The sequence below is a fragment of the Drosophila serrata genome, unplaced genomic scaffold (genome assembly GCF_035046125.1).
Source record: "Drosophila serrata isolate PLE 108 unplaced genomic scaffold, ASM3504612v1 contig_71, whole genome shotgun sequence".
In the NCBI taxonomy this organism is placed as follows: Eukaryota; Metazoa; Arthropoda; class Insecta; order Diptera; family Drosophilidae; genus Drosophila; species Drosophila serrata.
The window spans coordinates 97,806-123,645 of NW_028256969.1; the positions used below are offsets into that span (position 1 = coordinate 97,806).

The 25,840-nt window shown below is 41.9% G+C and overlaps 5 protein-coding genes across 7 annotated transcripts in view; 2 read left to right on the plus strand and 3 right to left on the minus strand.

The window, feature by feature from the left end:
- The window catches only part of LOC110176137 (uncharacterized), an 82,627-nt gene extending 76,590 nt beyond the window's left edge, over positions 1–6,037 (minus strand). The window contains exons 1-2 of one of the 2 annotated variants that reach the window (XM_020942373.2): positions 5,877–6,037; positions 4,697–5,677 (exon numbers count right to left, since the gene is read on the minus strand). The gene's annotated coding sequence lies outside the window, so the exon portion shown is untranslated. The remainder of the gene's footprint in view (positions 1–4,696; positions 5,678–5,876) is intronic. The other variant, XM_086838505.1, reaches the window with a different exon arrangement.
- Positions 6,038–7,348: 1,311 nt separating this feature from the next.
- gnu (giant nuclei) lies at positions 7,349–8,333 on the plus strand. Its single transcript, XM_020942469.2, has 2 exons — positions 7,349–7,499; positions 7,562–8,333. Exons 1-2 carry the CDS (start codon positions 7,472–7,474, stop codon positions 8,227–8,229), a joined length of 696 nt encoding a protein of 231 aa, XP_020798128.1. The 5' UTR covers positions 7,349–7,471; the 3' UTR covers positions 8,230–8,333.
- A 267-nt stretch (positions 8,334–8,600) lies between these two features.
- On the plus strand, positions 8,601–9,490 carry NHP2 (NHP2 ribonucleoprotein). The gene is made up of 2 exons (XM_020942461.2): positions 8,601–9,105; positions 9,165–9,490. The coding sequence occupies exons 1-2, from the start codon at positions 8,855–8,857 to the stop codon at positions 9,394–9,396; spliced, it is 483 nt and encodes a 160-aa protein (XP_020798120.1). The 5' UTR covers positions 8,601–8,854; the 3' UTR covers positions 9,397–9,490.
- A 281-nt stretch (positions 9,491–9,771) lies between these two features.
- Positions 9,772–22,005, minus strand: Helz (Helicase with zinc finger). 2 transcript variants are annotated; one of them, XM_020942627.2, is made up of 6 exons: positions 21,853–22,005; positions 19,706–19,797; positions 19,218–19,634; positions 18,500–19,154; positions 13,078–17,862; positions 9,772–12,549 (listed from the first exon to the last, which is right to left on the minus strand). In XM_020942627.2, the coding sequence occupies exons 3-6, from the start codon at positions 19,530–19,532 to the stop codon at positions 11,783–11,785; spliced, it is 6,522 nt and encodes a 2,173-aa protein (XP_020798286.2). In that variant the 5' UTR covers positions 19,533–19,634; positions 19,706–19,797; positions 21,853–22,005; the 3' UTR covers positions 9,772–11,782. The 2 variants fall into 2 exon arrangements, with proteins under 2 accessions (XP_020798286.2, XP_086694634.1); XM_086838508.1 differs by having other exon boundaries at positions 21,284–21,968.
- Positions 22,006–22,733: 728 nt separating this feature from the next.
- On the minus strand, positions 22,734–25,728 carry Tdrd3 (Tudor domain containing 3). The gene is made up of 4 exons (XM_020942389.2): positions 25,549–25,728; positions 25,412–25,496; positions 23,151–25,322; positions 22,734–23,091 (listed from the first exon to the last, which is right to left on the minus strand). Exons 1-4 carry the CDS (start codon positions 25,581–25,583, stop codon positions 22,813–22,815), a joined length of 2,571 nt encoding a protein of 856 aa, XP_020798048.2. The 5' UTR covers positions 25,584–25,728; the 3' UTR covers positions 22,734–22,812.
- Positions 25,729–25,840: the final 112 nt, after the last annotated feature.

The window sequence follows — 25,840 nt, forward strand, 5'->3', positions numbered from 1 at the left end:
TTATGTTTCTTTCACACAATATATATTTTAAATAGTTTTTCATATTAAAAAGTTAAATAAAAAAGTGAGGCAATGCTTCAAGTATTTTTAAGTTCCCCATATTATTTTTAAAAGCTTTTATTTAGAATTTTATTAACAAGAAAAGAAGATTTTTACTAACTCTCAATACATTTTCAAAAGTCTTTCACTTTCTCCAAGTGCATTTCAAAAGTGCAAGCAAAGGAGTGCTATTGGTGAGGTAAGAAATGCAGCTTGAATATGAAAAATCAGACCTCAAATCAAGGGAAAATTTCTCACATCCCCTCTAATCCATTAAATTTCCTGAACAAAAATTTATTGCTTTCCGCAAGACGATTTCCTTTGCCGACTGCAACAAACCCGAAATTAGTCAAAGTAACCGAGAGGCAATCAGAGGAGCTCTATGTATGTATGTACCAATAGTTTTTCCCACTGACCAGGGATTGGGCTAGGGAATTTTCCAAATGAAAATCAAGCCTTGGCTGTATAGCTTTGACCTAACCTCACATTCAAGTAATTGACATTCTGTTGCGCTATTCGACCCAGGACGAAGGACGAAGGATGGCGGTCGTTTGAGGATTGAGCACGAATGGGAGGAGGGTAACCGAAAGGACCAAGGAGCAGGCGGTTCAATTGCACCAAGCTCCTTTTGCTTGTCTTGCCGGGGATTTATTGCAACCTCAGTTGTTTGCCATCTTCGTTCTTGGCCCTCGTCGCCAGTGAGCCAGTGAGCCAGTGAGCCAGTCAAGCAGCCAGCAAGTCAGCCAGGTTACTCTTTCTTCTCCATCGTCTATATTTTTTTATGGGAGTACATCTAAGCTGTCATTTCGGAAAACGACGCCCATTGCAATAGCGGCGAGATTTGATCAGTTGTTTGCCTTTGCTTTATATATCTTTCACTGTTTTAAAATTGCACTCATGTGACTTTGGCTCAGTCACTTGACGCTCGTCTCCACTCGCCCCATACAATGGGCACACAATGAGCTGGAAAGCTGTCAAAAGAGAAGACATCTAAGCATCATTTGATACCCTTTCAATGGGGTATGCATGATTTATAATAGGGGTTGGGGCTTTGGATCTTTGGAGAAGGTTGAAGATGATATCAGCAAGGTATCGGTTGGTTTCACAAGGAAAGGTATAGAGAAATTCGTATAATTTGTTTAAATATAGATAAAAACAATCTATACTTACTAAAATTAATTTTCATTATATATGCTAATATATATAAAAATGTATCTTTCCATATATCAAAATAATTAAGAAAAAATTCCATATAAATAAAGCGATACAGAAATTATACAATAATAAATGTAATGTCTATAAATAGACACAAAAATAATAAAAAAAATCTATAAATACCTAATAAACTTAAAGATCAGCGTATTATTCCATGACAAATTGTAACAGATAAAAACATTAATATTAAAATAATTAAAGGAAATTGTTATCAACACACCAACTTTAATTAAAAAGGGTTTTTTGATGATATCGACATATTTTTCAGGACATATTTTTTAAACATTTGATTATTAAGTTCCAAAACTATTCCGTAACTCATCTCCATGAAATATAGATATTGATATTATTCCAAATTAAAATACTACAGAGTATTTAGGAGTTAGAAAATGTTATTTTTGAAATAAAAATCCCGCCCTTTGCCCATTGTGACTGCAGTCCTTCAGCAACAATTTTTTTTTCGGCCAACAACTGGCTGGCTCTGGCTTCTGGCAAATTGTATCTGTATTTTTATGTGTTTTATCCTTCGTTTTTTTATATTTTTTTTAGTTGGTCCTTGGTGGCTGCTCTATTCTAAAGCGACAACAGAATAAATTTTGGTTGGACAATTTTGTTTCATTTTATATTTGGTTTTTTTACTTAGGTCTGGTAAATCCCCAATGCAAGCGACTCAAGCTACCCAAACATACGATGCACATTCATATTCATTCTCGTTCTTGGGGTGGAAACACATCCTTGGGGAATTACCACACAAAAGTGAGTTTATCCTTTAATTTAGAATTTTACACACACATTTCCTCAACTTTTCTTTCGTTTCAGATGTGTTTTTATTTCAGCCATTAATTATGGATTTTATATTTCTAGAAAAATAAAGAGGCAAATCTTTTCAAGTGCCCGAGGCGTGTGAAGATTTATTTTGCTCTTCTGGTTTTCTGTCGAAAATCTAGTTTTCATTTATTTAAAAGATTTTTCATTTTTGTCCAATTTTTGTGACTTAATCCCAGCATGAAAATCCAGCTCTAATTGGCAAATTTTCTTGCAGCCTGTCAAACGTTAAACTTGAAATAATTTAAAATTTAAGAAAGAAATCTGAAAAGAATTCAATTGTCCACCCTGAAAGATTTTTCTTTTCGTCCTTTTGATTTAAATATTTACATTATTTTCCCTGCCATAGGTTAGTTTTTCATACCCTCAACGTATTTATTTATCCAATCTGTTGACTTTCCCTGAAATTCAAATTGAAATGCTTCTCATTTGATTTAAGCATAATTCAATTATTTCCATTTAATTCTCAACAAATACTTGAACGAATTCCATTTGCATATTTGTCTGGCTCAAGGAGGAAAAATCAGGAAGACATTAAAAGAAAAGTTGAAAATCAGCCAAATCAAAAAGCCGAAAAGTTCCCTTGCATTTATTCTAATCTTTTGCAAGTCTTGTGAACTTTCTTAGAGGGGGAAGCAAGTCAGACAGAATATTTGCTTTTATTTTTAAACCATTATGATTGATTAACTTTAAGCTTAGTATGGATGTATTTCCAGTTTTCTGCTTTTTAAAAATTCCATCGCAAAAAATTTAAATTCATAAAATCCACAAAACTTATCCAATGCATTCCGAATATATCAAAGCTCAACTCTTTTTATTTTTACAAATATTCAAGTTTTATTTACGTTTTCGGGGAGAGCAAACAATATTTCAGTTCCATTTTTATTTTTTGTTAACTTTTCTATTTAAATTATCACAAAAATGTGGCCTGGCGAAAAGAGAATGAAAGGAAGGATGGCTTGGCATTGGGGAGACCGACGTAGAAAAAAATTCCTTTGACTTGTTACATTTTTCAACAATTTTCCCCGTACTTTTCCACGCTCTTTTATTGCCTTTTTTGGTTTGTTTTGGTTTATTTTCAAATCTGTTTGCCAAAGCCAATTTTTGTTTGCACATTTCCAAATTTGCTTTTATGCCTTTGTACTTTTTTAAAAAACAGAATAAGGGTCCTTATAAACATATACATATATATATATTTTAATGGGGTTCATAGACTCTGCGAATGTTGACCTTTTTAATTTCAGTTGAGGGTTTGCCTATTTCTTATTTTTTTGGGAATAAATTTATTTGATTTATTTTGATTAAATTTCACGGCTTTTTTGGGGAATAAGAAGTATTTTTAGATTTTATATTGTCTCACTTGTTGTGTTTCTTTTTGTTTATTTATAATATTTACAATTTAAAGCTGATTTTATTAACTTTCCCTGTTTGTTTACATAATTTTCGATTGGTTTTATTACTTATATTCAAAGATTTTATTGATTTAAGTAGTAAAAGGAGTAAGACAAAATATTTTCAATAAAATTTGTAAGTCATTTGAATTTTTTAATCAACATTTATACTTATAACCTGTTTTTTTACCCTTCATTAATCAAGTAATATTTTATATAGAATTTGAAAATATTTCCTATGCATTTTTAGCTTTGTTTCTGTGACTGAAAAATATGTAAAAAAAAATTTCTAAATATTTCGTATTAAATTTTTTCAAAAGGACTTGGTCTAATGTATTTTTTAAGCTCTTTAAAGCATTTTTAATGCGTCTAATGTATTTTTAAGCCGCTTCTCATATATTTGCAATTTTTAATACATGAAAATATATACTAATAACATATGTTAAACCTTTTGTATAAATCATCCCCCCATCTAACCATTTTTCAACATTTTTTTTAAAACTGTTTAGTGCATTTTAAAGACTCGTGAATATTTCATTTCGCTTTACATTATTTTTTTGTGCATTATTTATTTGCAAAATATTTATTATGCCACTTGTTCTAGGTGGCAGCTGTACTACTCTTGGTCCATTGTGAATCGTTTGAGCGGCAAAGAGAGCAACAACAACAGTTCACTTTTCCCTGCCCTGTCTATGATTTTGTTTGTTTGACTCTCTTTTTGTTGTTCAATTAAATATATTCCAGTGCAGGCAATCCTCCTGCACCCCCTCTCGCCTATCTACGCCTTCGTTTCATTTCGTTTGTTGTTATTAAAAAAGTTTTGTGAGTTTTTATTTGAATTTTCATGGGAGAAAGAGGAGAAAAGCGCCAAAATAAAATAAAACGGTACCAAAAAAAAGTGTATTCTCATACGAGGGAAGGCCAGAAAACTAGTGCAGATAAAAACTACAATAACTGAACGATTGGGTAAAATTTTTGGTAATTATTATTATTATTGGCAAATCCAAAGCGAGTGCACAAAAAAAGTGAATAATGAAACTTTTGCAATCACCTGGCGAGGTCTAATCATGCCGTGAGGTAATTCAATCGCCAAAAACTAAGCACAAAAACATATCTAAAGAACCACAGAAGCTTTGGCAAATACAATTTTTGCGTGTGTTTTCGTTTAATTGCTTAATTTAATTTGCATGAAACAGTTAGCAAAGCAAAACAAAGCAAAAACTCACCAAAGTTCTTTTGTTGAGGCGGCGGCGGCGTCGTTGGTCGGCGGCAAAAATAGCAACAACCAAAATAAAGCGCACTCGCAAAAAAATTTGTGTTTCGCAAGTGCTGGGTTGCTTTTATTGTTGTACAATTTTTAACACTCCACTGGCTACTACTTTTGCATGTCTCAAGAACACTGAACATCCAACTGAATGGCGATTTATGATTAATACTATTATTATATTATTGCACACACTCCACTCGCGTTTATTACTTTTCCTTTTATTAATATAATCGAACGCACTTGTTTATGATTTGGGAATGATTTGTAGAAAATTTTTACGACTCGCTTCTCGTTGAACTTTCCATGGAGCTTTAAGCACCCTTAAGAACTGTAGTTTCCAGCTCAGTTTGGTTTGAACTCCGTTAGACGACTGAATCGCTTAGCAGCATGCAATCGGTATTTTATAAGTCCGATGTTCTCCGGACCGAAAGCTCGGCTTTCCGCTTCGGATTTCTGAAGCTTCTGCGCAAGTGCCTGGCCACGCTCTGGCGCTCTGGACTCGTGTGCTCGTTGGGAAAAAAAATATAAACACAAAGCAGCTGCTGCTGGGCAACAAGCTCAGCTGTTTTCGGTCAAAAGCCGGCAACAACAAGCCTTCACATGTGGCTTTATTACCAGGTTAAGACTGGCGGTTTAGGGGTAACCATCGGTGGGGGGGGGGGGGTGTGTGTGTGTGTGTGTGTGTACGGGGGTTGTGTTATGTCCAAAGCTTCGGCAATGCCGCCGAATGCGCAATGACAACAATAACAAAATGTACAACAAACCAGACAGTCAGCACAGCATGTTGTTCTTGCCCACGAAAAACCAAATAAAGCAAGGTAAGCGCATAAAACACAAATAGCAGCAGCCAGCAGCCAATAATACCGAGTATCTAGTCGCAGCTTTAACAGGTGGCAATGTCATGATTTCGCAGCACTGAGAGAGAAAAGGGTTTACTTTACTGGAAATGGGAATGAAAATAATACCCCTCATGGGAATAAGTAAATGTGCGCTGACATTTCTTTACCAAAAATTGCTGAATCATTTTAAAATTAAGTAATCAAAACAAAATCATAATAACTTGAAAAATTAATGCTTAGGCCTGATATTTATATATATGTATATAAAAATATGATATAATTATCATTGTTAAAACTTACCGCACATATGGTTGTTCCTGGTGACTGCTATTCGGGTTCTCAAGGTATCATCCTAATTTTCCAGAAGTATCGCAATAGGCTGATGATATCTTTGAGGTCGAAGATCACTATCACCATGCATTAGTATAGATGTTTACACTGGAAAGGCCGCGCACTGACTGAGGGCAGCGCGAGTGCAGTGCCTCTATTTATAGTTCCCGAGCAAAGAGAATAGAGAAAGTGAGAGCGAGAGTGAAAGAGGCATCTTTTGGGAGAAAGAGGCATCTCTTGGGAGAAAGAGGCAACTCTAGGTGAACATACCAGGAGAGAGGGAGTAAGAGAGGGGGTTTTGCATTTTCCTCTACATTTAACGATCGTTCCTATGGCAACTATAAGATATAGTCGTCCGATTTTAAGATAATTAAGACAAAAATTATTAAATAATACAAAATAATTGAGAGACAAACGGATAGACAGACGGATGCTGATCAAGGATATATATACAGCATTGAAACTTCCCGCTAAAATTAAAATAATAAATTGATCTTAATTTGTAGTTACCTTGAAGATACCTATAGTAACTAACTTTGATCAGTTACCACTAGTTGACTGTGTTGTCTCTGAAATTATTGGGACCTCGTATTTATTATTATTATTATAATTTTATCACTCAAATTTTGTGTATTTTCATCAGTCATTAAATTAATTTAATTGATTATTTTTGTACACTTTATTGGCATCATTGTGCGTCGCCGTGTTTTGCAATTGTTTACCTTTTATCGATTCATCTGCTGATTGCTAATTCGAAAACCAAACCAAAAAAACAACAAAAAAATAAAAAACAGTCCGTCACAAAAACTTCGTCGCAAAAATTGGAAACTGGACAAACTCGCTTTAATTAGAAGCTAAAAAATATTATGTAGAAAGTATAAAGAACGACACATTTGGTACTTAGACATGCCAAAAAGCTAAATATTAATGCGTAGTGGGTTCCTTGAACTTTTGTTAATATTTATTGATTTCAACCAAATCACGTGGATAACATCAAAGATTTCCAGTTTGATTAGATGATCTTGGTTTATTTACATTTCTTTTATTGATTTTTTATTATATTCATCTTTATTAATATGGGAATTATATTTTTGATATTTCGATTTCGATTTTGTTTACAAGATTTTTATTAATTTATATATTAATTCTTTGAAATTTTATAAAACATTTCTAAATTTATTCTGATTCTATAAATTCACATTTATTATTACATATTTTGAATTGACTGTTTATTAATTTCAGTTAATTTGTTTGAAACAAATTATAGTTGATATTATTATTAAATATTAATACACAAAATATAGTTTCTTAATACTGTAACGTATTTATTTCAGAATATTATGCCACAAATATCTTTATTTAGCTTCTTAGAACTTATAGCCAATTTTTTTAAGTATTCAATATTTTATTATAATCTAATTTGGAATTTTTTGGCGCTTGTGGAGTGGTCACTTTGTAAAAGCTGTAATTAACAGTTACCTTTTTTTGCACTTTTTGTAAATGCGAGCATTTTGTAAATTTCTTTTTCGTCCCCTTGTGCTTGTACTTGCTGTTAAATTTACAAAATGGAACGCTATAATCGCGCCTGGAGAGGTAATTTTATAAAACACTATATAAAACTTTAGTTGATATATACATGATTGTAATTTATCCAGATCCCGGTTCTCCACTGACGCCATTGACGCCCCTAAGCACCCAGGCGTTCACCTTTGAGACCACCGAGGACAGCGTCACGCCTACTGGGCCTCGGGGCTCTAAGACCTGCACCAGGACCGGTCTTTTTGGTATCCCCAAAGCCAGTCATCATCTCCAGGTGCCAGGACGTCGACCAGCCACGTCCGCGAAAAGTTTAACAGGAAGTCGCCGTCAGCCAACGCGTTTTTCGCAGGCATTTATGCGCACGCGATCCGTGTTTTCACCCTCAAGTCAGAGCACCCTCTATGGGGAAAGGTCCATTCCGGTTGACCCAAAATCACGGACAATGCAGGAGAGCCGGGTGAAGCCAGAAGTCCGGGTGAAGTCAGAATTCCGGGTGAAACAGGAGTCAAGCAAGGTGAAAAAAGAGGACACAGTCCGGAGTCCCATCCATCAGCGCTTCAAGCACGGCTCCCCGGTGGAGCATCCTTCGCTGAGCCCTCGGGTGAGATCTCTGCTAAATCGCACAGGCAATGAGCATCTCACGGAACTGTTCACCCGCCAGGAGATCGACATCGAGGTGCTTATCCATATGACTCTGGAGGATCTGGCTGCGCTGGGCGTTCGCGGTGCCCGAGAGATTAAAGTAGCCATGCAAATCATTCAGCTGGCCAAACAATTCTTTTAATTTGTTTTTGTCCTGTCAATTTTAATTAATTTTTTAATGTTCTATGTCACTTGTGCTTTAAAAATAATTATGTGCGTTTAAAATAAATGTATAATGTTGGCGTATGAAGGGGATTTTTATTAATTGTTGGACTTACAGAATTTATAATGTGTTGATGTTCTGAACTTAAATGTATAATTATAAAGAAAACTTCGCAGTATATTGATGTAACATATTTTCACAAAACCATTTCAAATATATACTGCAGCCCTAAAATTTAGCCGCCCAATCGAATATGTGCAGTCGATTTACAATGGACATCAACGATACTATCGATATTTTTGGTAATATTGAGGATTTGCTACCAACATCGGCAAAATGTAGAATTTAAAATAAGTACTTTTTTTAGAGTTTTATTGAGTTTTTCCTACAGAAAATTTGATATTCCCGTACAGCAATATGGAAAATTCTTTCAGTGATACCCATTTAGTACATAAATACCCATCGATATATCGCATTTTATAAACAAACTGATAGTATCGATACTAACATTGACGATTTACCATCTCTAGCGAACTACCAACACGTGTTTGTACCGCAGAACCGCAGTTTTCGTAAAATATCCACATTTTTTCACAAAAAAACAATGGGTAAAGTGAAAGTAGAGCGCTCCGATGATGCCGACGCATCCGTGCAGGTGAGCGGCGATGTGACCATCAAGGAAGAGGAGACCTACGACGACAAGATGCTGTTCGTGAATGCCATTGCCAAGCCAATGGCAGGTAAAAAACTGGCCAAGAAGTGCTACAAGTTGGTGAAGAAGGCGATGAAGCACAAGACCTTCCTGCGTAATGGACTGAAGGATGTCCAAACTCGCCTGCGCAAGGGAGAAACTGGGTAAGTCCATCCCTCCACCAGAAGGAAATACGACCTAATGATTGCTTTCGTTCCCTCAGCATTTGCATATTTGCTGGCGATGTGACACCCGTGGACATTATGTGCCACCTGCCGGCTGTGTGTGAGGAGAAGGGTATCCCCTATGCCTACACACCTAGTAGAGCGGATCTGGGAGCTGCTATGGGTGTCAAGCGCGGCACAGTTGCCCTGCTCATCCGGCAGAACGCTGACTACAAGGATCTGTACGATGAGGTCAAGGAGGAGATGTCCGGATTGAATATTCCCGTCTGAAGAGAAGCCTCCTGTAGTTGTAGTTTCGTTTGCTAATTAAGTGCCCTAGTTAAGTTAATACAAAGTTTGCTAAATAAACGCGAGCAAAAACAGATTTTGTAACTCTTTCAATATCCTTTTGTAAAGTGTCAGTAGATGTTTCGTCAATTAAATTGTTTTTTAAAATTCCGATAGAATAGTAAAAAACAAATGGAAAGAGCCTATCCAACGAGTTCCAATAATTTCCAAATAATATTCTGGAAGCCCCCTTGTTTAGGAATATATAGGAATATCCCCAACAAAGCTAAAAGTTAGAAACATTCAAAGTAAATACGAATTAGTTCAAACCACGAAGACAATTGAGATGAAGGAACACACTGGCCAAGAAGAAGTTAGTTTTTGATTTTTTTTTCTGTCCCTTGGGGATCTTTTTTTAGTTTTCTCTTTTTTTTTTGTAATTTCTTTCATTTTTTATAAGGATTTTCAGCGCAGCAGCTGGGTTTCATATAAATGGGGTTTACATATACAATACAGTTTTTGAAATGGGGGAATTTTCGTTAGTTAGACTTCTTGTTTTTTGCTCTATGAAGAATGTATGTGTTTGTGTGTGTGTGTCTGTTCTATTTATTATTGTTTTTAGTTAGTTGGTTGTGTGTCTAAATTTACATATAAGTTAACACTAAGTGAGAGTCGGTGTCTGGTATATATATATTTCCTAGAAGATCTTTTTTTAACAAACATGATATATGGAGATGTGGAGTAGTGTGAAGAGGGCGTTGATGGATTATTAAAAGTACAATTTCTTGTGATTTATTAAATGTAAATTTCGTTCTTTTTGTGTTTTTTTATCTTTTCTCCTTTTTTGTTGGTTAAATTATTACAGTTATATATAAAGTTAATATGTATATATGCTATATCCAAGTCGCTAGCCAAAAATACTACGATAAAACTCAAAGATCGATTAAATATATGTACTCTCTTATTGAAAAAGGATTCTCATTTATTTTTGTTTTTCAAATGTTTGGGGATTCTTTTTTTTGTATATTTTTTTTTTTATAATGTTTAAAGGGGGATGCGAGGATGCGTGGGGGATATGGCTGCAGGGAGGGGTTTTAACAATCGTAATATAATTTACACACTCACATAGACAATTTATGGGGGGGAGACACAGGGGATTCTCAGGCAAAAAGGAACAATTATAACTCGTGCACAAAATGTTATTATTTATATGCATATCTATACATATATATATATATATATATGTATATGTAGGTGTAAGTGTATGTTTAATTCGTACACAAAATGTTTTATATATCCCTTATAGCCATTAATTAAATATATATATCTTTATATATATATATAATAGGTATATATAATCTGAAGGACAATAATTTATGTATTTTTGAGTGCGTGACAAAATTTCAGTTTTTTTAATGATTTTTTTCGCTCTTTTTTGTTGTTAATAATATATAGTCGTCGTCAACGTTTGCTGTACAAAATTGAAATGTTTTACAATTTAATAACTTTGAGAATAATTAAAAATTACAAACAAACAAACTGAGGGCCTAAAAAAAAGTTACAGAAAGAAATGTACAATACAAATTTTCTCAAAGCATAATATATATATATATATCTTACATATCTAAAGCTAAATGTAGGCATTCTGCAGTTTTATAGTTATTACAATAATTATCTTCTTTTTTTTTTTGCTTTTTTTATATTTATATATATTTTTTGTTGTTTTTTTTTCAATGTTTTTTTTTATATTTTTTTGTTGTTGTTCAAGAGTCTCTAATCGAATCGATAAGGTGTGCTTGCATGTCCTGTGTAGAGGCTGTGTGAGGCTGCTCAGAGCAACCCATTGGATGCAGCAGGGAGCGAGGATGCGGAATTCCTGGTGGCCAGGGAGCATAACAACACATCCATCCCAGCGGCTGCGGCATTTGGGCAATAAAGAACTTTTGTTTTTTTTTAGTAAACCTACTAAACATTAACTAAATTGGTATTTATGTATATTATTAATTAATTATAATAATTCACACATTGAACTTAAGGCTACCGTAATTAAAATAATTTGCAATTTAAACGAAAGCAAACAATTATAAGGATAATAGGGTTCATAGGGATATATAAGGGGATAGGGGCACAACTATAATTAAGAAGCAGTTCTTTTTCTTGTTTTTCCTCTGTTTTCCCAATGTCTGGGGCATTTTTTTACGTTTTTTACGCTTTTTTTTTTGTTTGTTCAGCTAAGAATTTTGCCATTTTTTTCTAGTTAATTTTCGCTTTTTTTGTAGTTTTTGTTTTTTGTTTTTTTAAGTTTTTTTTGTTGATTTTTTTTTTTTGCATTAGGTTAAGACCCGTTGATGCCACAGCTTGTTGAGATGTTGCCGCTGCCGCCTCACTCTCACTGAAAATAATTGTAAAAACCGGTGGTGGCCTGTCCCAGTTCCCTAATGGCCGCAAACGGATCCTTCTCTAAGAGATCACCGCCGCCGCCACCGCCGCCTGCCTGCGAAGACTTACCGCCGCTGCCGGCACCTGTGACAGATCCCGCCTGACCCTGCGATTGCCCCGCCGAGGGTCCCGCGTTGTTGCCTCCACCCACAGCCTGGTGTCCCTGGCTCAGTACGGCCGCATATGTGGTGGCCGCCGATGAGGAACCGCCTCCCGACGATTGCTGGTGTTGATGGTGATGATGGTGACTTCCGCCCGCCTCCGAATGTGACACAATGCTGGGCGGCAGGGCCTGGAATAGGTCCACATCATGGTTGCCACCCTTCATTGCATTAAAATTGTTGTACAGCAATCCGTGCATATGATCCGAAGGCTGTGACTTCACCGAATGATCGGCTACCATCGAGTTATTGGCCTGGAACAAGGCTTCTATCAAATTGGCGCCTGTATCCAGACCGGACATGTTGTAACCGCCACCGATTCCATTTCCAGCCAATGCTTGTCGCCGGTATAGAGGTACCGAGTTGTTGCCATTCATCAACAGTCCGTTGTTGTTGCTATTGTTGTTGTTATTGTGGTTACCAATACCACCTCCGCCTGCGACACCGCCGCCGCCTCCGCCTCCTCCTAATCCCATGCCAGCAGCACTGTTCAAACCAACGTTGTTATGCATGTTCAGGTTGTTGTAAGGCTTATCATTGAGCAGAGCATTTCCAGCTGTGTACGGAATAAAGTAAAATGTTAATGATTATATCAAGTATAGGAGAGGTAGAGAAGGATCAGATCATCGAGGCCATGTAAAAGTTCTTGAATATTCTTAATTGCTCTTCATATACTACAGTTTTCTAATTTTACTGACTGATCCAGCCTTGCAGTTTCTCTCTAAATTATAGAATCTCAAATAAAATAGGTTGTTTTTTTCCAATTAAACAGCTTTCCTTGTCTTGAATTTCTTCTATCATTCTTCTCTTCCTTTTAAAGACCTACAAATCTAAGTAAATGTAGATAATTTCTAATTTCTACAAAAGCAATAACAACTTTTTTTATACACAAAACCAGGATCGAATTTTGCTTGTATAAGACACGTTATTAACGATACAATAAACTTTATCACAGTCACTAACAATTATACGAAAAATAAATTATCACAAAACACAAAACTTGTATAAGGTGTCAGTCAGAATTCTTGAGGAAAAAAAATGGGGGAAACGATTGATCCAATCCTTCATGTCCGAGTTGCCTTACCATTGCCCATAAAGTTCGTGTTAGTGCCATTGGGCGGTGCCTGGTGGAGGCCAGGTCCAGGTCCAGGTCCCATATGGTTCGGATAGAGCGGTCCTGGTGGTGGCTTCAGCTGTTGCTGTTGCTGCTGCTGCTGCATCATGGCAAACAGACGACTTTGCTGCTGCTGCTGCTGCTGGAGATCGGCTGCATTGAGTCCATTGGCCAGCGGTGGTGGTGGACCAGGATTATTCCCAGCTCCGGCCACCATGCCCAGCACATCCCGCAGAATGGGCTGGGCAATGTCGTTAGCTCCATTCATGATGGAGTTAAAGACCAGATCAATCTGCTGGTTGAAGTTCTCCAGCGGCGGTGAAGCATCTACGGACTGTTGCTGCTGCTGCTGCGGCGGTGGCTGCTGCTGCTGCTGGCCCTGCTGTGGATACATCATGGGATACTGCGGTCGCTGCACATGCGGATTGTTCAGCATGGGATTGTTCACCATCTGCTGCTGTTGCGGTGGCGGCGGCGGAGGCTTGTGTTGCGGCTGTTGCTGCATCGAGTTCATCACCTGGCGCAACATGTCCGCAAACTTGTTGGCTCCATCCTGACCCACCGTTTCCAACAGTTTGAGATACCATTTGTACTGCTCCTCCTTGGGATTGAAGGCCATCTCATAGATGCTAACATTGGGGGGCAGTAGGTCATGGGTGAGGGGACCACCGAAACGCATGGAACTCGGCGAGGGCTGCTTCCCAGCACCGTACATAAAGGGATTTGGCGGTGGCTGCTGCTGCTGCGGCGGCTGTTGCTGAGGCAACGGTGGGGCTCCCGTATTGTAGCCACCGGCGCTTCCATTGTGCCGCAGATACGGCGGCGGCGGTGGTCCGTTTTCCATGGGCGACATGGGTCCGTTGGGCACACTGCTGCCCCGCTGCAACTGCTGCTGCTGCTGAGACGGTGGCGGTGGCTGGCCGGGTCCAGGTCCGGGTCCATAAAGCTGATGATGTGGCGGGGCCTGACCGTGATTATACAACGTCTTCTTGGCCAGGTAGCCCAGTTCGCTGGGATTCCTCAGCAGCTGCTGGGCGGCTGCCGAGGCGTTTGGCGGCGGCGGAGGAACACTTCCACCGCGCAGCGGAAGTGAAGGATTTGCATTGAGCGGTGGGGGTCCTGGACCGCGTCCGGGAGCACTCACTGGTGGCGGTTGCGGCTGCTGCGGTTGCTGTTGCTTGTTCGGTGGCAGCACACTCCACGGATTCGTTTGCGGCGGCGGTCCCCAGAGACTGGCGTTGGGATTCTGTGGCGGCTGTGGCTGTTGTCCCAGTCCCGGGCCTTGATTCTGACCCTGTTGCGGTGGCCGCCAGTGCTGCATGGCCGGATATTGTCCATAGGGTGGTGGTGGTGGTCCACCTCCTCCTCCTCCTCCTCCGCCCACACCAGCCCCTCCTGGCTGCTGTACAGGCGGCGGACCACCGGGTGGCATTCCTCGTAGATGTGGCGCCGGCGGCGGTGGTCCACGCATTCCCATGTGACCGCCGCCGCCACCGCCACCGCCAAAGTGTGGTGGTGGCCCTGGACCGGGTCCTCCGGGACCTCCTGCCCCAGGACCACTGCCAGACTTCCCTCCCACTGCCGCTGCGGCAGCCATCATCGCCGCCATGTGCGTGGAGTACATGTGCGAGAGCTGTTGGTTGGCCGCCATGGCAGCTGCCATTTGGTTCATCTGATGTGCAGCAGCCGCCGGTCCGGGACCAAGCATTCCAGCTGCTGCAGCGGCAGAGGCAAAGTGTGCTGGCGGACCAGGACCTGGTCCATGGCCACCAACTCCGCCATGTCCGTGCTGGGGTCCGTTTAAGTAGAGAGCAGCCTGCTCTCGCAGGTATGCCTCCGGTTGCAGGGCACGCGGAACGAACTCGGGGGCCAGAGGATTCAACACATAGCCGCGCTTCAGCTCCACACCGTCCAGCTGAGAGCGTAGGTTCGACCACGTCAGACCGAACAGCGACTTGTGCTCGTCACAGATCTCGATGAAGCGCTCCCACACCTTCCGGCAGCGTCCGATGGAACAGAGAGCGACGGGATCACCCACCACGGCCACCAGAGATTGGGCACGTGTTATGGCCGTATTCAGGAGTTTGGAGTTGCTCAGGAATCCGTAGTCCGTGTCGGCATCCCCGATGCTGGCCGTAGAGGAGGCTGTCGATCCACCCGGGGCACTACCCTGCGGCATGCAAGTGCGTCGCGTGCGAACCGTGGAGAGGAAGACCGCCCGGAACTGTTTGCCTTGGACATTGAGTACTCGCTCCACGGATATGCCGCCCATGCGTCGTTTCCTCAGCTCCGAACGAATGCGGAACACTTGATCCGCATAGGGCGTCATGATTCCAATGCTGGTATCGTTCAACTTGCCCCAGGCACTGGGCCATCGCTTTCGAAGCTCGGAGACACGTTCCACCACCTCGTAAACCTCTGCGTTGTTGTAAAAAGCCGTCGAGTTCTTATCCTGAACATCCTCGCCTCGGGTGGTGAAGAAAGTCAGAGGGTAGAAGCGCTCGTGCCGCGGCTGCTTTCCGGAAGCTACCAGCTTTTGCTCGTAAAAGAGCTCGGATGTGAAGCGGATGATGGCCTCATGGGCGCGGTAGTTCTCGCAGAGCAGGATCTTGCACGGGAAGTTGGAGGGATAATGATCGTACAGCCGCTCCAGCAGCGAAATGTGCAGCTTACGTTCCTTGGCAAAGGCGGAGAACAGCTCCGGACTCATCTGCATGTGATCTCCGGCCAGCACAATCCTCGTGGAATCATTGGCCAGGGCCAAGGGCATTATAGCCTCACACTCCATTGCCTGAGCCGCTTCGTCCAGAAAGATGTGCGTGAAGAGACCCTTGGGCAGGCCCAGAGTGGCCAGCTCCATGCTGATACTCAGCGTAACCACCACGATCCTATGCCGCATTATGTCCTCCACGCTGGGCCGCTTGAAGTTGCCAGCGCCATCGGTGATACAGTACTTTTGCACCACTCCGTTCACCGTGGCGGACCATCGTTTGTGGTAGTACACCCTCAGCGGTGTGGCCTCCTCCAGACCCTCCTCGATCCACGGATGCAGGTACTCCTTAATGTACAAATCAGCCGCCGAATTCGAGTGCGTACAGATGAGTATCTTGGCCTCCGGTTGGGCCAGCAGTTGCTTGATAGCCTGGGCCAGAGTGTAGGTTTTGCCTGTGCCAAAAGGTCCAATGAGCAGGATCGGTGGCAACTTAATGCTCAGAGCCGTGGTAATGGCATTCACTGCCTCCCTTTGCTTGGCATTCAACTTGGGCTCACAGGCATCGGCCCACTGTTTCTTCGGCGTCCAGGGTATACTGGGCTCCAGCTCCGTGGCGGGAAAGATGAGTCGGAAGTCGGTGATCTTGTCCACAGCATTATGCCACTCGCAGTAGGGCATTCGATTCAGCTGGAACTGTATGTCCACATCCAGTTCCGTGTCTGCTTGCAGGGACATTGCCTCCACGCACTTGGCCGACAGCTTCAAATAGATCACATTCTTGCCTTTGTCCTCGATCAGAGCCTCGTAGACTTGCCGCAGCTGGTCGGGGTTAGCTTTAGAGTCCGGTTCCTCTGGCTTTGAGATGTACACACTGCTGCAGTTGGAGAGAATCAGGCGGCCAGGTGACGTATCCTCCGAGATATCCTTCCCCAAACGCATCAGAGCAAACAGCTCACCAGCCAGAGAATATTTCGCTGTGCTCGTGGCCATCCCAGCCGGTGTTAGGATATAGTTGGAGGCCACCGTCAAACGCGTACGCACATTATATCTGGCAATCTGTTCGTAGCGGGCTATCTCCTCCACTGACAACAGCTCGTGGATGCGGGATCGATAGTTGTTCTGCGTCAATCGTTTCTCCACAATCGTTGACTGGGTCAGCGTAAAGGTGGCCGCCCTGGGGCAGGGATATCGCTCCAACAGCTCTCGCTCGTGCTCCAGATCGCTGAGGTACGCCTCCGTCTTGAGGTGCGTGCCAATGGTGGTCTCAAATCGAGTGAGTTGCGTATTGGCCACATCCCACCGGGTGGCTGAACTGTTGATAATGTCCCGCTTGATCTCCTCAATCTTCTCCGCATCATTCACGGGCAGCACGTCCACGCAGAGATGCCGGACTAGCAGCGGCTCCTGACCCACATCGAAGCAGATGGCCTGCCTAAACGTTCCATAGATCTCCGTCTGAAACTCCACAGTAATTTCGTGACACAGCGTCGGGGAGGTCTCATCGCCGCCGGCTTCTGACGAACTACTGCTGCTGCTGCTGCCTGCCACCCACTCCTGATCCGACTTTAGCTCCATGCTCGTCTCCGTTGGCTTGGTCATCCTAATGGACTTCAAGGCAAAATGATTCCGATGGGCATCTTGGAGCAGGGCTACCGCTTTCAGGGGTTTTTTCGTCTCCAGCTGAAAGAGCCACTCTCGCTTTGAGGTCTTCGAACTAATGCTGGTGACCAGCTGCTGCTCACACCGTGCCTCCATGTCTGGCACCCGCTCGCACATCACTCGTTCCGGTGCCGTGGCCTGGATCCATCGTTCTAGGACCTGTTCCGTGTACGACTTCCCATACAGCTCCTTCTCACAGGCCTTTTGCACTCGCATACGACGATACTCGAAGCGTTCCTTCCACTCGTTTAGCTCATCCTGGCCGTGGGCCTCCACGCACTGGGCTCCGTAATGGCAGGTATGCGCCTCACTGAACGTTTCGCACAGGGAATAGGTGTCCAGGGTGTAGCCGCGAGGCGGTGGTCTCCATTTCCAGTCACGGCCTAAATGAAAGATTGTTAGTTTATTTTTACTTCTTCCAAAAGATTGAATATTCATGTTGTTGTTTTTTCAGTTTTTTTTTCTTAAGCTAGTCTAGGGTGTGGAATCATTATTTTTATGTTTCGATTTCATAAACAAGATGTTACAGTTGAAGTTTGTGTTTCTGTTTGTGTATGGAGTTTCAATGAAGGGCTTTCAAATTGATTTAGGTTTTAAAATGTAATATAGAATAATATTTGCAAATTACTTAACTAATATCCCGAGTATTCTTCCGAAACTATTATAGATATGACACATTTTCGGTGCTTCAACGTTGCTTATCTCACAAAATTCTAACAAACAACAAAAGCATTATACAATTGGAATTTTTGTTGCTATTTTTAGAATGTACAAACGCATTATACTTCCAAATATAACCGGTTGAAACTGATTTCTTGTTTAGTTTTCAATGTAATTTAGGGTTTAATGTAACAAATACGAAACAAATTAAAACAATTATTGATATTAATAATTTAATATAGTCTTAAAAGGGTTTTTAAACTTTCTTTAAATCTAACTCCTGAATAAGTTCAAATACAATTCGTTAAACTTAAGTCTTAAGCAAGCACTCCTTTTACCAGAACTCCCCCGGATACTCACCCTCATCACTCATGATCACCTTCTGATGAGCCTCGGTCTGACAGTGCTGGCGCAGTTCGTTTCTCGTCTGGAAGGTGATGGCGCAATAACTGCAGGTGGTTGATGGCGCCGCCTGGTCACCGCCATCCGAGCTGGAGCCATCGCCAGAGCCTGGCTGATGCTTGCCGGCTGTTAGTTTCATGGCTGCCAGCAGATCGTTGGTCTTGTGGAGGCTGGTGCTGGAACTGGACATGGTGCTGCTGCTGCCAGTACTGGAATTACTGCTGCTGCTAGCATAACTGCCGGTTCCATTGCCATTTTGCTGCTGTTGCTGCTGCTGTTGTTGCTGTTGCTGCTGCTGTTGTTGCTGCTGCTGCTGCTGTTGTTGCTGTTGCTGCTGCTGCTGCTCACGCTTCTTCAGACCCTTGTTGCTAAGCAATTTGCTGTACTTGTCCAAAGGCAAATTGTTGGTGGCCCAATGATCCAGTTTTGTGTCCAGTATGGCCATCTCGTCCTCGAGACGAGCGTGCGGGATCTTCTGGGCCTGCGACTTGTGCTGGCCATTCATGATCATCTGTATGATGGACTTGTAGCGTTCAAGGGTCTTGGATATGTCCGAGTATATTTGCTGGCCGCTCAGCTCATTGATCCACTTGCTCAGAAAGATCTCAGCATCCTAAAACAAGAGAAAAGTCATTTATAGACACGTGTCAAAGGAAAAATAAATGGAAATACTCACCCCGTACTTGTGCATCTTGAAGAGGGCGTGGACGAGCCAGCGGCGTGCCCTGGAAACGCTAGCCAGGCACTCGGTTTGCTCAGAGAGCAATGTGAGCACTTTGTAAGCGTCCGCCAGGCAACCCTCGAATTTGCCCAGCTCCAGGAGACACTCGCAACGACCCAGCAGGCAGGCAATCTGTTGATCCTTCTGTGCTCTCGTAGTGCCACCACCGGAAGCGGGCGTGGTTATGAGCTGATCGTAGAGGGCCACCGCACGGGCCCAGCTCCGTCGTCGGACCATGTCGTGGGCCTGCATCTCCTTCTCGGCGGCCATTGTGTGTGTGTTACTGGCTTCTTCTTGTTGCTTGTTGTTGGTTACTCATAGATCCTTTGGATCCTTCTTGTCTTGATCGCTCGTCTAATTTCTAAGTTGATTCTATTTAGGGTAAAGAGTTTGGTATTTAATTATATAATAATTATGATAATTATGATTTTATTTGTACTTACATAAGTTAACAATTTTGCGGTTGGTTAAATATTAAAGAAATCTGATTTTTTTACAATTCATTATTTATATACTTTTTTGGGCATTATGTTTACTGGAAAAAAATGTGAATATATTGTATTATATGTTTGTGGTTCAAGTTATTTAAGCTGTAGATTTACTTAAATTCATTTATTAACTTTTTTTAGTTATAGTTTACATTTTATATATATATTATTTGATGATTTATTAAGCCAATGTTTGGTATTAATGTAAATTTAATATTATTTCTTCATTTATAGGTTCCTATTGGTGTTTTATCACATTTTCCTTTATTTCTATGTTTGCATTTTATATTTATATATTTATAATGATTTATGGTTCTGAATTTAGTAAGGTATTTAAATAAAAACATGTTTGTTTTTCTTTGAAATGTTTTCAATTAACTGAGATATTTTAAGAATAAATAGATTTATGGGACTTTTTCTTTCTGGAGAATTCTTCTTCGTCATGAGAGAAGTCTTCGCCTTCTATAGAGATCTTGGGAGTGCAATCTCTTATCTGGATCATCACTTTCTCGGTACTGAATATTTATTGAATCCAGATTTATAATCTTGTTCGCTTTGGTGATAAGTAGCACATAGTTACCCAGAGATCTTTGGACCATTATCTCCCTCTCTTTGGACTTCTTTCCGAGATCTAGATCACCATCGCTGACTTTGCAAATCAATAAATGGCAGAGGGACTATAATTCTCTGCTTAAAACCAAATTGTTTGGGGCCAAAAACAGAAGTTGTTTATATATGTACATACATATCTTTCGGTGGGTCGATTGGTGGTCGGCTTATCGTATCACAAACAATTGTGTATATATTCGGATTTTTATGAAGGGTGCCCGCCCGGGTGTGCAGGTATCTCGTAAACAATCCAAAGTGCTACTTGCCGTGTGTTCCGTTTCGCGTTTTACACAATTTTCATTTTTCTAATTCGGTTACGCAAAATTTTCATAAGAGTAATTTTCACTCTCGCACCGGCCACCGCCACCAAGGCAAGGGGAAAACAGAGGAAGGAGGGGGGGAAACCAAGTGGCTGCCGGGAACATACGCACTCGAACGAAAGCGAGAAAATTTGCAAGCATAATTAAAGAAATTTCAATTTGCTTCTTTTTCATTCCTTCTTTTTCTTTTTCCTTTTTGGAGGTGCTTGCTCTCGGTTTTTTTTCTGCTACTTTTTTTTGCGCTGTGCGTGTGTGTGAGTATGTGCGATTTGTTGTTGTGCGGTTTTTATTTATACGCGGCGACTAGGGAATTATTTACAATTAAATGGCGAACCGTGTGGGTTGTAGGCAAAATGCAAACACAGAATATTCTTTGGCTATTATTTAATGTTATTTCTTTTTTCACTCCTCTATTACACTTTTTTTGTATACATGGACAATTTTCTTCCTTAGGCGTTGAGTTCTCAGCCGCTTGCAGGCGAAATATAAGCACTTTTCTTGATAAATTCATGGTTATTCCAAAGTTTATGCCTAGAGGCAGCGATCAAGCGTATTTAATTCCGTTTTTGCACCATGCACGCGAAATGCGAAGGATTTATTTTACCATTTTTCTGCTTTTACGTGCTGAAACAGCAGACGGTCGACGGTGTTGGACAACGCGCGATGCACTCGCTGCCGAGTATCGCATGTGGAAATACATATTTGCTTTTAACGCGGTTTGACAAAATATTAGGTTAACTAATTTGCAGCAATTTACTGTAGATCATATTTTTGGGCTACTTTTCCTTAATTAAGTCCAGATATGTGCACAAAACAAAACACGATTATCGGCTGATTGCGTTTTCTAACACTGAGCGCCGATTTGACAAAACAACACTGACATACACGATGATTTTGCCATATGAAATACATATATAGATATATATATATATATATATATATGTATTCATACATATATATTTTTTCTTTTTTTTTGCAAATGCAATGCACTTTTATCTGATTAGTCGGTTATTTTTACAGCTCGGTATTCATCCCGCATGGCCAGCAGCAATTACAGATTGCGGGTGCACTTTTTCAAGGCAATTATTGCGAGTCGGCCATTGCCCGCTGCCACTTTGCGAATTGGAGTTGCCCAATACGAATTTTTCACTGGCTCTTACGCTCTGCTATTACCTTTGCACTTATTCTTATTGTTTATACACTACGGCTAATTATATTTTACATGGTTAAGCCACAAAACTATGAGAGAAAAAATGCACATCTGTGGATGTGGATGAGTTTTGAGTAACGCCGAAAAATGGCAAAGAAGAAGGGTTAAAAATTGTTACGTATATTTTGACATTTGTTTTTTACTCATGCAGTGTGTAGAACTGACGAAACTCAGGACCCTTATTTTATTAGTAATTTATATTTATTAGTCCAAAAGAATTTAATGCGATAATATGTAACAGAATATAATATAATTAATATGGCCTTTATATTTGAGTTATGATGGAATACATGGAAAAAAGTTGCCAAACTTTAAAATGAGCACAAATGTAAACAACGTAAAGTAATCTTTCATCCAATGCTGCCCATAATGCTTAAACCTTCAACGGACGAAGATATTTTATAAGAAATAATAAATTTAAACATTTTTAAAACGAAATTAGTTATATAAGGATTGTATTTTGGTCATACTATTTTATTAATTCAAAATTGTATGAGTTTCATTAATAGTTTCGAAATAAAACCGGCTTTGTTTTAAGAATGCAACAGGCTGTGTGACTAGGAGTAAGATACATATGACAAAATAAAGAAATTTTCGGAAAAAATATTTAAACTATATAGTTTCATTATAAAACTGAATTACGTTCAGTTTTTAAATATATTAATGTAATTTATAATTATAATTGTTTGGTATTATTAAAAAAATATATGTATTGGAATGTTTTTTCAAAAATTCCAGAAAATTCTAGCCCTCCTAATAGGAAGGTTCTACAGTTAAATATAAATATGAATAAATATATAAATAAATAATATAAATAAATTTAAATAAAATTCATTATATATAGTTAGTTTCAATACACTGTAAAGTTTTTTATTCGAAACATTATTTTAATTCATTTACGTTGAATACAAGCCGGCCCAGTTTCAATGTTCTCTTTTGTGGGGCGGCACATAGACTTGCTGCTGCTGCTGCGCCTGGCGGTCCCCGCCGCGGTATCGTGAATGTTGCTGCTGTTGCTGTTGATGGAGTTGCTGCTGTTGTTGCTGCTGTTGCTGCCGCTGTGGAGCATTGCTCATCGGCCTGTTCTGTGCATCCGTAATGGGCAATATGTCCACCTGGAGCACCTCCTCGTGGTTGCCATAACCCAGAAAGAAGACCACGCAAGTCTTTTCCGAAACACCCGTGATCTCAGCCTCGTAATACTGAAAGTATTGCAGGATTAGCATTATACGATTTATGTTTGCATTCAGGAATTACTCACTCTGCCGTCGTCCCAATACTTGGCCATGCACAAGTCTCCCTTCTGCCACATCCAGGCATCGCCAGGTGTCATTCCATAGTGCTCCCTCGGGGCCGCCTGGGGCGGAGACTGCTGCTGAGGATGGGGAACCGAAGCTGAAGCTGAAGCAAAGGGTTGCGCTGAGGCCGATTCCTGATTGGGCAGTCCCACGCCCTGGCTCTTTAGAAGACTCATGGCAAACTCGTTGGCCTCCTTGCTCTGGAAACCCATAATCTTGCTGGGATCGTATGTATATCCATTCGCCAATTGACTATAGTTTTGCTGCGAATGATTTCGGGTGTTGTGATGCTGTTGGTGCTGCTGCTGTTGATTCTGTTGTTGATTTTGTTGAGTTTTCTGAGTGGACTGAGCCTTTTCCGGCTTCTGAGAAGCCAGCTGTAATGACTGTTGCTGCTGCTGGTCCATTCCTGCTCCCGTACCCGTTCCTGATCCCGACTGGCGACTGGCTTGCCCCTGGTTGCCTCCCTGCCGGCGACGATTCTCTCGCTTTGGCGCACTGCTCACCTTGAGATTGGCAGTCTCCTCGGTTACCTTGCTCAAACGTGCATTGAAATCCTCTCCAGAATTGGTTGAGGGTTTGCTGGATGCACTTGTTGCGTTGAATACATTGGTGCCTGCCTGCGGCTTACGCTTGTTTCCACTCGCATTGCCATTCTCTCCTCGACTTGAGCCTCCGCGGTTGTTGCCACGATCACTGCCACGACGATTGCCAGCGTGGTCCTTTCCATTGGTTGCCTCTTGATCGACTTTCGCATCGGAATGGCTCTTGGCTTGCGCGTTATCCGTTCCGTTGCGCGAAGAGGCTTTCACATTATTGGCTTCCGACTTGTTGCGCCCAGAACCTCGCTCATTGTAGCCTCCCCTCTCTCGAGGCGGCCTATCTTCTCTAGGAGGTCTCTCTTCACGCGGTGGCCTCTCCTCTCTCGGTGGCCTCTCCTCTCTTGGTGGCCTGTCATCTCTTCCTCCACCACGATTACGGCCGCCGCCCCTTGAGGAACCACCATGTCCACCGCGATGGGCGGCAAAGCTGCTCGACACATTATTCTCAAATCTCGAACGATCCGCAAACTTTCCGCCGCCACCGCCACCTCCGCCAAGAGCTGACGATCTGCTATCGGTTTCGCCAAACCTTGAGTTTCCGTATTGCTTGAACGGATTATAGTGATTGGCAATAGGTGGGGCAGTTGGGGCTGAAGAAAAGGTCGCAGCAACGCTGGCGGTCGGTGTTTCAGAGGCGGGCAGTTTCGTGGTGAGAAAATCAAACAGCGTGGCATTAGCTGCTGGCTTTGCCGCTTCAGCCTCATCCTTTGCGGTGGCTCCGCGCTTGCCCTCTCGGCCAGGACGTTCTCCGCGACCCGGGCGACCCACTGGTTCGATGGGACCCACGCCGCCCGTTTCCTTGCGTCGCTTTAAATTGAACAGGGCACGCTCAAGGTTGTTTCTGGTGGCGTGCAAGGCACTGCGGGCCTCCTCCTCGCTGAAGCCTTTGTCCAGGATCTTCTTGATGTTGTGATCGATGATGTTTTGGCCACCGCCGCCGAAGACCTTCTTGCCGCCGGCTTTTGTTGCCACGGCAATAGCCTCGCTGCGCATGGCATTAAACTCATCGTTCTCCTTCGCCGGCTTGTCCTTATCGCCTGACGATCCTAGACTCTTGAAGTTCCTCTCGCGCTCCGCGGTGGTGTCGATTTTTCGTCCGAATGCCACCCATGGAGGTGGCATTGTGGATCCACTCAAGGGGCGGCCACTTCGGGCATACTTGAGCATAGTTCTGGTCAGATCCCACTTCTCGTAGAGCGCATCCACTCGGCCGCCGAGAATCTGCAACTCAGTGGCACGAAGCAGCAGAAATCCCTGCATCAGCTGCAGTTTCTCGGCCTTGAAGTAGATCTTACTGCCGGGTGCCACATTGAGATTTAGCTGCGGCACGGGCTCCAACTCCAAGGCCTGAATAGAGTTCTGGCCGTCGCTCAGCTCCAGCTGCAGAAGGCGCGGTGCCGCCTTCGATTCCTCGTTCGCTTTGGGAGCGGCTATGTTCCGAACCCTCTGCACTTGCAGTACAATCTTCCCGGGCAGAGTGGCATCGTCACGCTTTGCGGGCAATGCTCCACCGCCTATGTCGCGAATGTCCCTCTAGAGAAAACAAGTAAGAAGAAGAAACAAGTTAGAACTCACAATTAGATGATGATGACGCCGGTTCGCCTTCTCATTCTCATACATACATTCAATAGCTCGGCGATGATTTTCTTGGGGTCTTCGCTGCCAATGGCGGCTGTCAGTGTTTTGAGACCGTCCTCTGTCAGGTGCCTGCAATAATGGTTAATCTGCTGCCCTCGCTACTGTTTTATGCTAAACTTACCAGCCGCTCTCCTGTAATTTCTTAGCTAATTCCATTTTTTCATATGAACTTTTTTTTTGCAAACCGAATACTGCTAGCGATGGGAAATGTATTAGATGTGTACTCGCTATTGGTGGGCAAAGCGGCGATGGGAAATATCGGTTGGCAGCAACGGCCCGCTGAAAATATCGGTATCTTAAAGTGTCTTATATATGTTGGGAATTCACAAAATGTAATATTCTTAGTCTGTTTTTAAGAATATTTTAAATAAATTACAGTAGCACTTTATTTATCAATCCTATATATTGTCAAT